The following is a 17,654-nucleotide window of genomic DNA, read 5'->3' as shown; positions in this document are numbered from 1 at the left end:
GGGAAGTAATCGGTGACAGTCAAGGGAGCAGAGGCTCCCAGGAGCATCCTCTTGTGTCTTGTCGGATTTGGGGATGAGGAGGAAGTAACGCCTGCAGCCCCAGTAGCTCTGCCCTCCGAGCTGGCATGAATAATTGAGAGCTGGCAAGCTGACTGCACCAAAGAGTTGCATTATGTAAACCGGCAGGCGGCGTGTGTGTGTGTGTGTGTGTGTGTGTGTGTGTGTGTGTGTGTGTTCCTGCTTGAGAGGGTGTGTGTCTGCTGCCTGTGCGCCTGCGTGCCTGAGCTTAGAACAGCTGTCTGTGAGGGAGTCGGAGTCAGAGAGGGAGGGAGGGGAGTAAAGAGGAGAGAGAGAGAGAACGCAAAGGGACTTTTGTACCGCTGCATGGCCACACCAAATAACAGCCACTGAGGGAGGTGGAGAGGGGGGGAATAAAGGGGGCCATGCTTAAAATTCCAGAGCAGTACGAAACAGCAGAGCAGAAGAGCGCCCCCAGCCTATGTAAGCTGTGTCCCCAGTCCCCTCCCCAGTAGACACAGGGCTTTTGGATGGGCATGGAGGTGAGTGCCCTCCAACCTCCTCAGGGCCCCTGCTCCCCGCCCCCACCCCTACTGCCCAATGCATGAATGAATGAGTTTTCCGCACTGCACTCTGCTCCGTCCTAATGGCTTCCAGGTTAGTGCTACCTCGTGCTGACGCTCGTGTGTGTGTGTGTGTGTGTGTGTGTGTGTGTGTGTGTGTGTGTGAGTCTATCTTTGTTTCCTTGTGGGAATTTTGGGAAGTGGGCAGTTATGTCCTGGAGTGGGGTGGGGGCTCTGGGGGCCTGGAGCATGGACCTGTCTGTCTGGTTGTTATGCTTTCTCCAAGTGAAGCGCTGCCTGCTCAGGGCTGCCAAGAACACAGACCTTCTGAGGCAGAGTAAATCTGGAGTCCATGTTGCTTGCTTCTGTTCTCTGTTCGGGATCTAGAAAGCAGCCAGTGTGACATCATGCTGCGGAGATGCCACGTTCTTTTCCCTCCTGGCCTTTTCTTCGCCTCTCTTCCATCTTCCCCACCTCTCCCCAGGAGCACTACCTGGGCTAACCTGAGCGGTCCAGCACTGAGAGGTAGCTCTGGGGTAGACTGGAACTGATGGGGTCCCCTTTGCCAGCAAGACTCAACAGCAGCGCTCTGACTTGAGATAGGTGGTCAGGAGATGGAATTAATGGTGCGTCATAGAGGTGGCCAGGAGCTGCTGGGGGAGGCTGGACAGGCCATGTGCTCCTGTTCCCCACCCACTGACTTCCTGTGGGTAGGAGGTGACAAGAGCAGGGACCAGGAAGATGCTTATCCCAAAGGGAGAGGACCAAGCAACATATGGTTCTGGCCAACAGAAGGAGAGGATGGAAGGGACGCAGGCAGCTTGCGGCTGGGAAATAAAGGGCTTGGCTTTTTCTGTGACTTAGCTGGTACTTGATTGAGAGATTCTCCATATGTTTTGAGGAAATAGACACCCAGTGTCTGCATCTTAATCCTCCACACGTCCCCGCATTGTTTGTTAGTTATTTACTTGCTTTAGAGAAGAGGTGGTGGGGCTTGAGGAACTCAGTCATCCCCCTCTGGCCTCAGCAAAGAGTTCAGCCAGGGCTAGGGGAAGCAATCTCTGTCCCTCTGACATTTGCTGGAAAACCGTTCTGGTTCTTGCTTCGTCTCGCCTCTCCTGACAGCTTATCTTGGATGGTGGGTAGCACTACCCAGCTTAGAGAAGTCTGGGATCAGCATGAGAAAAGCTGGCCTTGGAAGAAGAGACAGAGAAAGGGGTGCTTTGTTGAGCTGCCTGGGGCAGGAGAGTGACTCTGTCAAGGCCACGAATAAGAAGTAATACCCGAAGATCTTGTCAGTGGGTGATGAGCGGAGAATCTGCTGGTGTGGTTAACTCGGTGACATTGAGTGACTTGAATGATTTGACTTGATATGAAGCGAGGACAGAGTGAAGGGTAGGGGCTCTTGTCTGTCATCCTTCCCTTCTCCCTACTCTTCTGGCCCTAAAAATTTCTGCTGCCACAGAGCCGCACACAGCAGCTCTTCCCAATGTTGTGTGGTATTCCTGTCAAGAACAGGTTCCTTGTTTGGGGACATAGGAAAAACAGACCCACAGAAAAGTTTTTTTTACAAGATGCACAATGTTAGAGCAGACTGGCAAACTCTTTCTGTAAATATTTAGGCTTTGTGGGCCCCATGGTCTCTATCAGAGGTCCCCAAGTCTGTCAGTGGGAGTCACTCTGAGTAAAGGAGCATGGGTGTGTTCACAGTAAAACATTTCTCGGGACCCCTGAGAGTTTAACATGCTACAAATCTTTTTGACTTGTTTAAAGGAATATAATCTATGAATTCATCCAGGTAAGAATTTTAGGTCCATGGTTTTTCACCTAGTTTAGAGATATAGCCCTATCAGCAACTGAGAATAAGAACTGGGTGACATCATCATCGCACCGGAACTCAGGACCGGGCTAGTGAGGGGAAGTGGTGAGTGGGTGTGCTCCTTGTAGGGATGCACATCAGTATGTAACACGTGTAGACACCCCTACCCTCAGCAAGGATGAGGTAAAAGCAAGAACCCGGAGGCCCAAAAGAGAAAATGACTAATTCTAGATTTCCCTGGTTCAGAAGATGGTTCCAAAAATAGGTTTGCGCTCTGATTTCTAAAGTACATGGAGTGGGGGGTGATCATTCCACTCTATTCTGAGTCTGTTGGACCACTTTTGCGGTTTACAGCCATGTGTGGGCTCACCAGTATATTGGGGCCCTGATCAATTAGATTTTAATTTAGAGGACAGTGATCCCTTAGGGATCCACTGTCATGTTATTGTAAGGGACCAGCACGTGGCATGGGAGCTGTATGAAAATACTACTCAGAAAAAAAATTAGATTTATATTATGGTTCCTTGGGGGTAGAACTTTGGTAGGAAGCTACAGGAAATAGTTTGAGCTTGATCTGAGTTATTCAAAGGAGAAATGATTTGCATGCCAACCGTTGGCTTTCATTGCTTGATTTGTTAAGAGTGCCACGTGAACAGAGATTGCCACTTGGAAATGCAGCTCAGGGGTGGAGTGCCTGATTCCAACATGATGGGTGCTGGGTTTGGTCCCCAGCACCGCAAATACAAGACAGCACATAAACAAAATTTGTATGAAATGATGAGAGAGAGAGAGAGAGAGAGAGAGAGAGAGAGAGAGAGAGAGAGAGAGAGAGAAGTTTTTAATTTCTGAGAATAGGTTTGAGGAAGTAAATTTCATTTTAATGAAGGAGGTGAGGCGTGAAGAAGTTACAACCTAGGACCTAACTTCAAGTTTGGGAAAGCTGTAAAGAAAAGAAAGTGGTATTAATTGTAACATATTTTTAAAAATACCAGGTGTGGTGGCGCACACCTTTAATCCTAGTAATCAGGAAACAGAGGCAGGTGGATCTCCATGAGCTTGAGGCTGGCCTGGTCTGCACAGTGAGTAGCCAAGGCTACATAGTGAGGCCCCGTCTCTAGCAAACAAACAAATTGACAATCACATGCTTCCTGGAGGTAGGAAGAAAGCTCTGGGATTTTGTTCCTTGAATGTATTTTAAACTGGGCAGATGAACTCCTCCCTCTATATACATGGGACACCAGAGGAAGATTTGAGGAGTCTTCTGCTATCATCTACCACCTTACTTTTTTTTGAGAGAGTCTCTCACTGAACCAGAAGCTTGCCCATTTTAAGCTAGGTCAACTGACCATCAAGCTCCAGGGTTCCACCCATGTCCAGCCTCCAATAATGAGGTTCAGGTGTGTGCACCTCCATCTAGCTTTTTATGGGTAACTCAGATCTTCTTACTTTCATGCTCTAACCCATTGGGCCATCTCTCCCCTTGGCAGAATTTTGTTTGGTCACTGACAGAAAAGAAATGAGAGCTGGGTTTGAATTTGAGGGATCCACAAAGGATTAGCAGGTGTCTCCACCAATGCGGTGAGAGCTGGGAGAGAAATAGCACAGGACGCTGCCCTCTGTTCCTCCAGCTGCTGGCGCAACTGTCCACGTAGACTCTTTCATCTGACTCGGTCCTGTGGTACCCTCCGCTGCAGATGCAATCCTGACCAGAGAGAATGCCAGCAGTGATGCTGAGCTGACTGTGGACTCAGCCTGCCTGCATCTTGTTTCTGCTTGCTTTGCCCAATTTAGATCTGAGCCCTTCTGTCCCAGGGATGCTGCGGCTCTCAGTGCTTTGCAATGTGTTCTTTCCCACCCTCCTCTCACATCTTTGTGGGGGTGAGGAGAATGAACACTCATTTTTTTCCCCCCGACGATTAAAGTTGAAGCTCAGAGTAGAGGGGTTTGCCATGGCATCGTGCACAGGGAAGGACCTGAGTCAGAAAGGCCACCTAATTTCTGATGTGCAGTTCCGTGCTTCTTCAGCTTGGCTGCCTTGACATGTGGTGATGAGAGATGTTTCGATGAAATCTAAGTAGTGCCTGTTAGATGGTGTTAGCAAATTGCACATTGGTCTCCTCCTCCAGATTGGAAATCCTTAGTCAGAGATGGTACTCCTCATGTCAAGACATGATCTGATATGGGACATGTTTCCAGTGATGGATGGGACAGGATGGGCTGGATGGGTTGAACAGATGTATGTTTGCGTGTCGAGTCCAGAGGATAGCATCTCTGGTGTCATCCTCAAGGATGCCATCTACATCCTTGAGTCAAGGTCTTTCATGGGCCTGGAATTCACCCATTAGGCTAGCCTAGCTAGCTGTTTGGCTCTAGGGATCCTCGTGCTTCTGCCTCTCCTGGGGGAAAATCAAAATCCGATCCTTACCCTTGGGAGGTAAGCACTTTATTGGCGTGAGCTAGCCTCCTCCCCTCACCCTCTCCCTGAGCCACATTTATTTTGCTGAGGCCGGGGGGGAGGGGCCCTCGATGAGCAGACTCAGAAGGAGCTGGAGATTCTATTCAGTTGAACTCCTCCTTGCCTTATTTGACTAGCTGGTGGTCTCCCTGTGGACTGAAAATCTTTTCCAAGGGGCTTCCTGGGATAGCTTAGCATCCGCGTTTTACAAGGTCCCGTACTCCAGAGCCTTGAAGATTCCGAAATGTTTTGGGTAGAGTTGTGCTTAGATTTGGCAGAGACTGCTAGAGCCAAGGTTAAAAACTATTAAGTCCCTACTCCGTGCCCAGTGTCGTGTTTGATGTGTATGGATACAAAGAACCATGACCTAGTCCCTGCCCAGTGGGGGCCCTGAGAGTGAATTTGTGTTACATAGTTAGAGGTGCTTAGAAAGTACTTGCTTGGTGATGTTAACCGAGTGAGATTAGCTTTATTCTAAAAGAAAAATTCAGAGGGATGGGGAGGGAGGGAGAGCAGGAGAGAGCGAGAGAAAGATCATTAATATAGTCCCTTAAGAGACATCCTACCTGCCTGCATTGGCCTATGAAAGCTCTGTTATTGAAACTCAAATGCAGAGGTCCCAGACTGTGGTCAGCACTGTTGAAGGCAGAGTTCCTGCATTGAATGGAAGTGTGACCATTAAGGCCCCTTCCAAAGCAGGCTATTAGAGACCATGCAGCCAGCCCAGCAGAACTGTACCCCAGGCCTTCAGTACTTGCTCTGTTGAGAGCACTCTTGGGGGACAAGATTGTAACACACCAGCAGGTTCTGTCTCTGATTTCAGTGTCTTCTGCTTCGTTTTGTAGAGTCTCTGCCCTATGGAATTAGGGAGTCAGGATAGTGAGTGTGTTCTCCCTTACGCCTCTGCCTGACTGAGGGCACAGGATTTAGGAATAAGATGCAGGCTCCTCACTGGGAATTTGCATTAAACTTTAAACCCCTTTTCACTCCATGGGCAATTACAGGAACCCCTCTCGATTTGGGATGCCCTGTCCAGGTTTATTCCTTTTAAGACTCTCATTCAGGTAAGGCAACTCATAACCTTTTAACAGCCAAGGAACACAGGTTCACAGAAAGATTTCTCAGGGGCACCAAAGAGCTCAGAATTTTAAACCCAAGTACTCTGATGTCTAGACAAAATGACAAGGCCAGCCAGGAGTTTGGAAGTGATGTCATATTTCAGTTTTTATCGACTAAGAAGTCAGAATAAAGATTAAGAGCTGGAGTTATAAAGAAGGCAGACTTGGCCAGCTTCACAAAGGTATGTCTAAGAGAGTGCTTGAACCCAGCAGAATGGATAGCCTTGTAGTCATTCAGTGCATGCCTGTGATCCCAGCATGTGGTGGTGGTTCCCCTAGAGGCACTGGAGAACTTCTCTAGAGACAAGGCACCACCCCCAGTAGTGTTCATTCTCAAAAGTGAAAACACAAAAGTATGACCATTCAGCTCCTGTAAGGCTAGCAAAGTGAAGGGAGCGATGGAGTGATGATTCTGGGGGACATCAAGGCCACTTCAGGAAACCATTCCAGAGAGGTAGCCCTTGACTTTTGATGCAGTCATGGGAAAGGAACCAATATGTAAAACTTCAGAAGAAGAACACAGAGCCCAAGTAGGAACCCTCAGGCAGAGGTGAACTTGGGCTTGAGGAAAAGAACGGCCCGGGGAGGCCGGAAAAACACAGGGATAAAGTGATACAAGGTGAGGTAAGGAAGGCAGCCTGGTGCCCTCTGGGTAGTTGGTCATTAAGCACTTGCCACAGAGGAGTCTTTCTCTGCAGAAAGTGGACAAGAAAGCAGTGTGGACTGGGTATAGACTGTGACTGTGTGACCTGCTGGCTGCTCCCTGGCTGCTTCTCTAGCCTGCTCAGTGTTATTCGTGGTGACTATAATTTGTTTCTCTTTGAACTGTCCACCAAGATATCAGCAGCCCTGGCTTCTCGTGTGCCCTGGAAGGATCCAAACAAACTTATTTTGTTTTTGCCGGAGGAGGGGGAAAGTGGGTCAGGCTGTTTTGGCATTTCAGGCATAGAGCCCCGGTTCCATTGCAGGCTCTGGTCTCCATGGCAATGAAAAATAGCGTTTGTCATGTCTGTTCCTGGTTTGAATTCCAAACTCTGGGCTCAACAAGCTGCAGGAAGGCCAGGCAGTGGGGAGTGGGGTAGATGGAGGCTCCAACCATTGTGAAGAAGGGTCCTTCTCATTGGCTCGAGCCCGAAAAGGCCTTTGCCCTGACTGGCCCTCTCTTTCCCCATCACTTCTCTGGACCATGAATGCCAGTGTCAGGGCAACTGAAGTTCTGCTTTTCTCTCTTTGGCCCAAGACATCACATGGACTGTGCCCTTGTGTCAATTATTCAGCTAATTCATCAGCAGCTGAAGTCATCGCTAAGACTCCCAGCAAGTATGTACCCAGTGGGAATAGGGCTAGACGGTCTGGCAGTCACCTGGCAGCAAGTGTTTAATGGGCAGTGTCCCCTTTCAATTACTTCATAAGGTTTTTTTTTTTTTTTTTGAAAACAATTTTAAACATTCCTTGTTTTATTTTTTGGTTGTGTCTGTGTGCACAGGTACACATGGAGTCCAGAGGTCAATATCAGAGGTTTTCCTAGATCATTTTCCACCTTAGTTTTCTTTGGAGATAAGGTCTTTCACAGAACTGGGAATGCCCTCATTTGGCTGGACTGGCTGGCCGGCCAGCCCACGGGACCTTCTTCTTTCTGCCTCCCCAGGGCTAGGATTATAGGAACACATTGCTGTATCCAGTTTGTGGGTGCTAGAGATGGAACGGAGGGCCCTTAGGGCTGCGCGGTGAGCGCTTTACCAATGGACGCGTCTCCCCAGCCCATGCTCCTTGGATTAGACTCGAGAAAGAAGAACCAGTAAGTAAAGCCTGCTGACTGACCACTGGAAGCACCCTGAATTATTGACCCTGAGCCCACAGAGATGTCATTAAGTCATTTGGAAAGGGTGGAGGGAGCAGGATGTGCCTCCCAGTCCCTATTTCTTGAAGCAGTTTGGGGGGTCCATTCGGTGTCAGGAGGAGCCAGCCTCTGTATCCCAGGGGGGAAAGTGTATCTCCGTCAGGCTGCCTGTCTTCATCATCACCCACCTACCCCAGGTGATCACAGCTGCCCCACCAGATGTAATCGGGCATTCTTCCCTGGAGGGAACTGGCTCCAAGGGTGGAATCCTGCCAGGATGAGACTTCAGGTTATAGGTATACAGTGAACAGTTTCCATCTGTGACCATAGGGAGCTAGCATGAATATAGTCGTACTTTTCCCATCCTTCCAGCCTCAACTCCATCCAGCGTTCTAAAAAACATGTATGTTGGTGCTAAGTTGCTGAGATGTGTCCTTGTATTGACTGGGGAAGACCGATTTTTAAAAGTAGCGATTGATTCCTCTCTAGGAAGGAGATGTCATGGGAACTGTGAACCCAGCTGGGATCGTATGATTTATGCCATTTGCTACCATCTATGAAGTCCTAGTGGGTCTGCCCATCCCCCATCCTGTGCTGTGGTTTTTGGTGGGTGCAGGCATTAAATTCAGATTTAAGTAATGGACAAGCAAGAACGCAAGGAGGAATCACGATCGTCAGTAGTCCTCCATAGACTGGGTTTGGAACTGGTGTCGGCGGACGGGCTTACTGAGGGAGGCATTTGCAAGCATCATGTCAATTCTCTGCAGAGTATTACATACACACCCCTGTGGCCTTCCTGCCTCAGACACATGAACACAGGCTGTGAGGAAATTCAAAGGAGGGTGGCTAATTCACATGGATATTTGCAGTGGAATTATGGAGAACTAGGGAAGATTATTGATGAGACTGGAGGATCAGCATTGAGACGGGTCATCTGTGGATCGGTACAAGCATCAGCTTTTGCCTGATGCTCTGAGTGGCAGGGAAGGGTGAGGGGCCTGTGAGCGCTAGTGATAATTAGCAGGGGACCCCAAGCGAGGAGGCGGGGGTCCCATTAGGTGCCATTCTCCTCTACCACATTCTCCTGCCTAGGCTTCATCAGTTCTGCTTCAGTTTTCCATACTAGCAGGTCACACAATGAGTTCAAAGTGATTTTTACCAGTCCAGTGCGTCCATCTACCTGTGGCATTATAATGAAGGCTCTGTGACCAAGGGCATACAGGCATATCAATTATTTCTCAGTCCTTCAAAGACTGCTCCTTGGGCATAGCGGTGCTGCAGCTTTAGAATGGTACTTCTTCAGGATGCAGATTCTGAAAATGATGCTCTGAGAATCAGCTAGCGATGGTATGGGGGGCAAGATGAGGATTCTGTACTTTTAGGAATCACACTTTGTGTTGCTGACACCACCCCCCACCCCCACCACCACTGCACACAGCCTACGTGTGGTGTCCAGCAACATTTACATCCTTTACACCTAACCCAAGAGACACCAACGGGCCCAAGAGACCGAGGAAAGAGGCCGAGAGAGTTTAGTACCCATTTCAGTGACTCAGCTGTTTATAAGGACTGGTTATGCATCAGGTGTTATTCTAAGTATCTTCAAATGAGAAAAATGAGACTCAAGAAAGCAAATGGCTAAGTGGGCCTTCCAGCTGGACTTCCTCTCATGACACATTGGCATTTTACCCTACCCCGCTGCTTTGAGGTCCAATGCCCAGACCGCAAATTTAGTGCTCTCCTGGTGCCAGTGCCCTGGACTATATCAGAGGGTCATTTTTAAAAGTTACCAGTGCTGCTCGGCAGTGAGAGGATTGTAGCCAGGTACTCGGTCATGAAGGGGACTTGAGGGCTGGGACTGGGAATCTGATGGCGAATGAGCTAGGGCTGCGGTGCAGGTGGGACCACATGATCACAAGGAACGGAGGCCTCAATCCAAAAAGATGAAGGCACAGGGCGTTCAGAGTGGCAGGTATATACTTTGCAGTATCTGGAGCAGAAACAATCTTTCATAAAGACAAACACATAAACTTGAATAAAGAACACCAGCTGACCATTGTGCTGGGCTCAGAGTTCTGAAAAAATGCACGGGTGGCTGATCAGGGAGCTGGCGTGCTGACAAGGTCTGCCTGTGCCCGCGGGACCTCACTAGGAATAAGGATGGGGAAGGCAAGCCAAGAAGAGGGGTGCAGCTGCCAGGGTGTGTGAGGTGCAGGTCGGAGAACCTGTCAAGAGGGTTACTTTGTGGAAAGAAAACCTTTGTTCTCCCGCTGTATTTCCCTATTGCTCAAGGACTGCGACCAGACCCAAGTATAGGGAGTAGGCCCTGACCACACATAGCTTGAGATGCTGCGGTCAGCCTTCAGGACGTCCTTTCTGTCGCAGGTAACTGGGGCGGGAGGGAAACAGTCTTTGGTGCCAGTCTTACACACAGGAGAGGCGGGGAATGCCTGAGTATCTTCCTGGGTTAGGAGTGGCCAGCAGGGTCTTAGTGGTCCAGGGAGACGAGATGCTGATAGGACTCCCTTGAGGGTCAGTCAGTTCAAAACTGTCCCATGTGCAGCTTCTTGTCACTCTGTGTTCCACGCTATCCAAGACTTTCATTCTCTTCATGCTGATTTTTCTTTTTCTTTTCTTTTTTCCCGTTCTTTCTGCTCTGCCTTGACTTCCATGCCTTGACCTGGATAGCCCCAACACATTTTCTGAGCCCAGTTCGTCAAGAAAAGCTTTTCTTTTCCTTTCTCTTCTTTCTTTTCCTTTCTCTTCTTTCTTTTCCCTTTCTCCCTCTCCCCCTCCCTTCCTCCCCCCCTCCCCTCCCTTCACACTACTTACTTGGATCACACCACCTGCAGCTTATATTCCAATGAGAGGAGGTTATGTCTAGCTCTGCCTCACTATAAATGTCCTAAGCACAAAGCTCTTTTCTTATTCACCTGTGTGAACTTGAGTGTTTAGCATTATACCAGGTGGCCAATAAATATTTGTGGCACTACGCACACAGTTGTAACACTGTGGTCAGGTACTTACTCTCCTGTTACTCAGGTTTCTGTATACAGTGTTCTGTCTGCATCTATTCCTACACGCCAGAAGAGGGCACTACATTCTCATTATAGATGGTTGTGAGCCATCATGTTGTTGCTGGGAATTGAACTCAGGACCTCTGGGTAAGCTGCCAGTGCTCTTAACCTCTGTGCCATCTCTCCAGCCCCTACTCAGGTTTCTTAAAAGCCAAAGGTTACAGAACTCTTCCTGAATTCAGGTCAGTGGTCTTGTCTGTTGACCCAATACTGGTCTTGCCCCCTACAGTACATGTAAGGTCCTTTTGAGCACATCCCCAAGTGTAATGTCAATTGTATTAATAGTGCTTGTAGGATCAGGTTAAGGGAGATAGAGTTTGGAAGGTAGACTGCTATACAAAATGTGTAGGAATTGGTTTTATTTGCTTAGCAGCATGTCCAAATCTACAAGACAATGGCTGATCTTTTCATCAGTTTAGCAATGTAGCAATGACTCTGCTGTGGCACAGAACTATGTTTCTTCTTGTGTAGAAAGGACTGGAGCAGAGGCCAAGCACGGAAGGGTTGATGACCTCTTATTATTCTCAGTGTTTTTCAGGAACCGCTCAAATAATAGCTAAAGCTATTGGACAAGTCCAGATGAGGCACGTTGAGAATCTGAGGTAGAACCCCAGGATGGGAAAGGAACGATGGGATAATGAGCCTTTGGAAACAGAATGAGTGGGATGCAGTGGGGTGGGATGGGATAGATGCCACTTCTGAGCAATGATGGAGTCTTTGGAAAAAGGCCAGGAATGGGCAGAGGTCTGGGAGGAAGATGGCCAGATATTTGGGAGCTGAGACACTCAGGAGACATCTATCTGGAGGAAATATTTACTGGGCACAATATTGTTGGGCCAGATTGGCAAGTGCCTGTGGGGCTGGTGGCAGAGGACACTCGTCCAGTGACAGGTTGGAGTCAGAGAGTAGTGGCCACAGAGGTGAAGAACACATTTGGAGAAGAACTAAATTCTAGTTTGGGTAACATGAGAAGATCTGAGGGACCAGAGAGATGGCTCAGTGGGCAAAGGTGCTTGCCACCAAGCCTGAAGACCTGAGTTCGATCCCTGGGACCCACAGGATGGAAGGAGAGAACTAACTTCCTAAAGTTGTCCTCTGATCTCCACGTGTGCACTCTGGTGTGTGCACATACATGTAGAAGAGCTCATGTGTAGAGGTCAGAGTACAACTTGCAGGGGGTCAGTTCTCTCCTTCCACCCTGTGGATCCTGGGGATTATACTTGAGTCATCAGCTTGGTGCAAGAGCTACGCCATTTTGCTCATTCCATTTGTGAGCAGGCACTTGTGGTCTAGAATCAGACTGTGTGAAAATGGCCTTTGTTTCAGGAAGGTGGGAAAGGTCTTTTGTGTTTGTGATGGACAAGTGTTCCCTCTTATTTTTGGAGGGCGGTGGGTGAATGGGTAGGAAGATTGCTCCTCAATACTTGGCCATAGGCTAGAGTTGACCCAAGATACAGGAGCCTTTCTTGAATGGGTGAGCACCTGGGTCTCCCTTCCCCACGCTCTCCCAGAGGACTGGGGTGTCTGATTCCACCAGATACATGGTGGCTCAGCTTCTTGAATTGACGAAAAGGAATATAATTTCCTTTCCCCAGGGTTCATAGTACTGAATGGGGTTAGAGAGTCAGAAGAAAAAGGATGGAGTTGCATGGGGAGAGAAGTTAGACAGCCCTCTCCGAGAGACATTTTAGGCTTCTTCAAGTCATTGGCAGACAAGATTTTAAATGAGCTCTGTGTGTTCAGATGAAGCAAAACCATGGGCCTTCTGGCTCCATTTGTTTTTCTCACTTTCCCTGATCTTTCTTTCTCAGCTTCTCTAAGAAGGTTCAGTACTGATCCTTACCCTCCTCTCTCCCCTCACCATGGTTGCACATGTGGACTCTCTCTCTCTCTCTCTCTCTCTCTCTCTCTCTCTCTCTCTCTCTCTCTCTCTCTCTCTCCTATATTGAGTTTATCCAGGTGGTGGGGTGTGGTAATCATTGCAAATGTCTCCAGTGGGGCATCTGAGGTTACAGCCAGATCTTCATGCAAATGTCACTGTCCTCCACCCGGCCCTCTACTTCCTGAGGCAAGGCCAGCAGAATGTGGTTTCCTGGCTTATCCAGTCCGGCTGCTGAGCAGGTGGGCAGGATCCTGCCCCCTCCGCCCGCCCGCCTTGCTCTGTGGCTGTGCCGTCTCACACATCGTCCCTTCCCACCCCCTCCCTCTTTCTGAGTCCTCTTCCCTTTTGCCCGTCCCTTTCATTTCTCTGTCCTTCCAAAACACAGCAAAATGAACTCAGTGTTTTCCCTCTCCCTTTTCAATTCTTTACCTCTTCTGCTCTATTGAAAACGCAAGCCAAGTTTCAATTCTTACTGTATTAACAGATGGTATGCCTAGGTGTGGCCGGATTTGGTTCCATGGGAAATCCAAGGACCCTTTCAGAGATGAATTTGAGGTGGGGTGGGGGCTATGAGAAAAAGACTTTGCCCCAGTGAAACAGCAGCATAGCTCAATAGAACGGTGTGAATGACTTACATCTGAAGCAAATTTTTAGTCTCTCCTTTGATCACTTACTTCTGTCTGAGGCATTTGTCTTCATTTTTAAACTTAAGGATAATGGCACTTGCCATTATTAGCTGGGTTGAATGCCTTAAGACACGTGGTATGTGGGCCGGTGAGTAGCTCAGGAGACAAAAGCGCTCACTGCCAGTCAAGTGGCCTGAGTTCATTCCAGGAACTCACATCGTGGAAGTGGGGGGGCAGACTCCAGCAAGTTGCTCTCTGGCCTCCACAGGCATGCTGTGGTGCATGCATGCCCACACACATACATGCAAAAGAAAGTAATGTAATGATTTTTAAAAAGACCTGTCTATGAAGTAGTACACATGTGAATGCTTTTAGAAGTGAGATTATCATCATGGACAAAAGCGTTGAAACATCGTGTTTATAAAATGAGCTGGTGGTATTGAGTGATTGCCAATGATTCTTTCAGGGTCTAAATTATTTTCCCTAATAGCTCTTCTGCCCGTAGTAAAAGCTCAAACTGGATTGGATGGGGGAGATTGCGGGATGGGTGGGTGAATATTTAAATACCTACCTGCTGGTTTCTAGTCCTGTTTCCCTTTTGACACTGGCACTACTGCCCCCTGCTGGCCAGTAGCAGCATTACAGTATGGCGAGTTCGTAGCAGGGCCCCTCTCTCTGGTTTTCTCCTCAGCCTGTTGCCTGGGCTCCCTGAGCTGGGTCCTTTGCATGGGTCTCTGGCCTGCCATCGTGGACAGCCTTCTTTCCTTCCTCCTCCCTCTCACCTCGTTTCCCATCTCCATCTGCCCCTGCAGTACTGCCAGTAACTCCAACCGCAGCACGCCGGCCTGCTCCCCCATCCTCCGGAAGCGGTCCCGCTCGCCAACACCACAGAACCAGGACGGAGACACCATGGTGGAGAAGGGCTCAGACCACTCCTCGGACAAGTCCCCATCCACCCCGGAGCAGGGTGTGCAACGCAGTTGCTCCTCACAATCTGGTCGGAGTGGCGGTAAAAATTCCAAGGTGAGCAGACCATGATGGAGACCCAGGACCCCTTGTTAACTAGCTGCGGGGAGGTACTGGGTACTCATGTACAGCCCCTGTGTCTATGTGGTCAGGTCAGGTCAGGTCAGGGCTGGCAAGGGAGACCTTAGTCTAAGCACTCAGGGAGGGTCCTGAGCCACGTGCCCCTCCTCTACCCCACTTCCCATCTCTCTGTAGGATCTAAGGAGCTTCATGACCCTTGAGATTTAGAGGGGTCTGTGGGGATCAGGAGGGAGCATCTGCTTAATCCTTCTTTAAATTAGGTCCCTTAAACTGGTGAAGGGACATTATTTGGGATAACTGTATTGCCAGAAAGAGAGGGCTTCAGGGAACCTTCCAGAGTGCTGTTTTTAACCTCCTCCTTGGCCATCACCCTGCCTTACCTTTGTGCCAACCTATTCATCTTGCAGAGAGGACAGTCCCAGGGCCCTTCCATCCCTCTTGAGTCCATCCTTCCTGCACCTGCACACCCGAGCACTCAGGCTCCTGGTCCAAGGGCTAGCACAGAGCCTCAGGTGGTTGTGGGTCCTCAGAGTTCTCCTTCCATTCCCAGGCCTCTGGCAACCAAGAGGCCCCTCTGCCTAGGTGCTCCCAAACCACCAGACTCACAGGGCATGAGAAAGGGGACCCCCGGGGAGGAGGCTTGGGAGCTGGTTTCCCACTTGAATTTGTCTTTTGATTTCTTGTTCTTCCTCTTCTCCCCACCGTTCCCCAAATACCTTCTCTGCATGCATGGTCTTAGTCTCACAAGCGCCTCTCAAAAGTAAGCCATCTTTTGTCTCTGTCTTTTACTCTCCCCTCTAGTACCGAATTGTCTGTAGTGCTCAGCATCCCTCCCTCCACCCCTGCCGATTCTGCCCATATGTCCTGCTTGGTCCCTTTCCCAGAAGGGCCGACCCCACTGTGCCCCACCCCCATCCCTTGGCAGGCTGGCTTGGAAGTCACGGAGGGACCACTCCCACTGCACCTGATGTCAGAAAACAGACCCTGCCCCCGGCCGCCCTCCCCTCACGCCCCCCACCCCCCTCCAACCCGTGTCTGCCTGCTTCTGAAACACCACCACTAGTGGGACTGTGATTCCCTCCTGGCGTGGCACTTTCTCAAAGCAGAGTCCTGCAGGGGGTAGTTCCATTCAGTCATAACGTTGTTTCTTGTGGCCCTTTGGTGGGTAAGTCTGGCTTCCCCGGCAGGAAGTGATGAGAGCCTGTCAGGAAGGACCCTTGACAGAGGGTCAGTGATGACCTTGCCAAGGCCTCACAGGATCTGCCCAGTTCATCTTTCCTCCGCCCCCGAGAGCTACTTGGCCAGGACACCCCTTACTACTTGCTTGTACCACTCTGGAATCAACTCATGGTTTGCTCAGAGCCCTGGGTTTTGATCAAAGGGAGTGAGTGCAGTGTCAGCACCTGGATGGAGGTTGATGAATGTGACAAGACCCACCAGGCTCTGGATGTATGATTGCAGGAGGGAGATGTGCCAGAGTCTATCTACCCAGGGACAGAGGATCTCTGAGGTCCGAGGGGAAGTTGGAGTGAGTAAATGGCGAGCAATTGGTACTAAGACAGTAGTGCCCAGGGAATCAATTGTGGGGAAGGAGTGCAGTTGGAAGAACCCGAGGGAAGACTTACAACAGTGTCTGCAAGTGTCCTCGGGGAGGAAGGCAATGCATTGTTCATTCCTGATGGAAGAACACGCCCGCTGTGCCCTTCAGACTCAAAGCGCTCTCAGGATTTTAAGTGGCTATTGCCAGTTGAGGACAGCCTGGAGTGAGGAAGCCAGCAGGAGCCCTCTCTGGGTGGAGGAGGCTAGGCAGGTTCAGGCTGGCCCGCTGTCTGGGGACAGGAGTTAATAAGACCTTTTTGTGCTCACCCCTCTGCCTTAGTTGAAATGTGTGCTAGAGGGCTCGAGGCTCATCGGGAAGAGGGGGAGGAGCTGGCTGGATGTGGGTGTCGGGTCATTCCTTCTCCGCCACGTCTTCTCTGAGCCTTTAGTCTTTCCAGTCCTAAGGTGAAGAGTACAGCTCTTATTCATTCAGTGAGCAGCACAGCTCTTACCTTATTCAATGCTTGCTGACCACTGATGTGGGGAGGACCACATCGCACAAGCGTGCTGGGGAGCCCCTACCGTCAACCCGCAGTGTGCATGTGCAAGACACAGCAACTGCAGAAGACTGATACCAGAGCCATCATGGGAAGAGGAGGGTTCAATGCAGGGCCAGCTGTTGGATGGCAAGGAAGTGCTGCTGGGATAAGGCCAAAGCTTTTAACGCTACCTCCCCCCGGGGAGCATCCTTTCAAGGGGGCCAGACAGACTGTAGCTGTGCAGAGGATCTGTGAGCTCGAGCTGTTTTTGCCCTCATCATAGCTGAGCCACCCCTGACCACCTCCCGCAAAGAGGGGCCACCCTGTGTGTTTTTGAAGCAGGCTGCAAGGTGCCTCCCTCCTTCTTCACAGAGGAGGGGATGGATGCAGTGTCTCCCCCTTTCTGGCCTCCGTCTCTTCATTTGTTAGATGCAGGGTTGGGACAGGGGAATCACTGAGTCTTCACCTTCCCCATCATCATCATCTCAGTGGTTGAGGCTGATTCTTGTTTCTGCTCAGGACCACCGGGGCTGGCTGATTTTCACTCTCAGAAACCCTGTGTTTTGGGGCCACAATCGAGTTGCACTTGGTAGTGATGGCCAGCGGCCACTAGAGGGAGCCAGGGCATGCTCTCCTGCCCCCACCAGCTCAAGAATGCCATCAGCCCTTGCAGGCCTGCCCAGTAGCTAGGGCCGCTCAATCCTTGGCTTGTGCCTTTCAGCTTAGCTCTCCGTTGGTGCTTGGCAATGCCCGGTGCTGTGACACTGGCGCTACTGTGACCTTTCACCATTTGGTTTGTTTGTTTTGAATTCTAATTTTTGTGGTTTTTCTTTTCAGTATGACAAACTTAATCTGATCAAAGTAAGACGTTGTTTTTTGACACATACCCCCCCCCCCCTTCAACTTATGCTTAATGTGGAGCTCCTGGCCCTCTTCTCCCTTCACCCCCGACCTCAGCCCACTCTTCAGTCTCCTTGAGCCTTTGCTCTGGGAGATGCTTTTGGATGCGAGGGCAGGAAACTGCTATGAGGTGGTTTGAGTATGTTTCCAGGAGCCTTGCATTCCATCTAGTCCTTGCTTGTCTGACTCCTTGTAGGAAATTCCAGAGAAACCCAGAACAAGTCCTCCAAG

At 49.9% G+C, this 17,654-nt stretch overlaps 1 protein-coding gene across 8 annotated transcripts in view; it reads left to right on the top strand.

Moving 5' to 3' along the window:
• Gramd1b (GRAM domain containing 1B) overlaps nucleotides 1-17,654 on the top strand; it is a 175,833-nt gene that overhangs the window by 121,492 nt on the left and 36,687 nt on the right. For 6 of the 8 annotated variants that reach the window (XM_052757113.1, XM_052757103.1, XM_052757166.1 and 3 more), the window contains one exon: nucleotides 14,211-14,421. In XM_052757113.1, the coding sequence (XP_052613073.1) occupies nucleotides 14,211-14,421 (211 nt within the window). Of the gene's footprint in view, nucleotides 1-344; nucleotides 676-14,210; nucleotides 14,422-17,654 lie in introns of those variants that run through there. The other 2 variants (XM_052757157.1, XM_052757133.1) reach the window with 2 other exon arrangements.

This window comes from Peromyscus californicus, unplaced genomic scaffold (assembly GCF_007827085.1).
Source record: "Peromyscus californicus insignis strain IS unplaced genomic scaffold, ASM782708v3 Scaffold_11__1_contigs__length_118956290, whole genome shotgun sequence".
Lineage (NCBI taxonomy): Eukaryota > Metazoa > Chordata > Mammalia > Rodentia > Cricetidae > Peromyscus > Peromyscus californicus.
The sequence above is the reverse complement of the archived record's forward strand: the minus strand, read 5'-3'. Positions and strand labels throughout refer to the sequence as shown.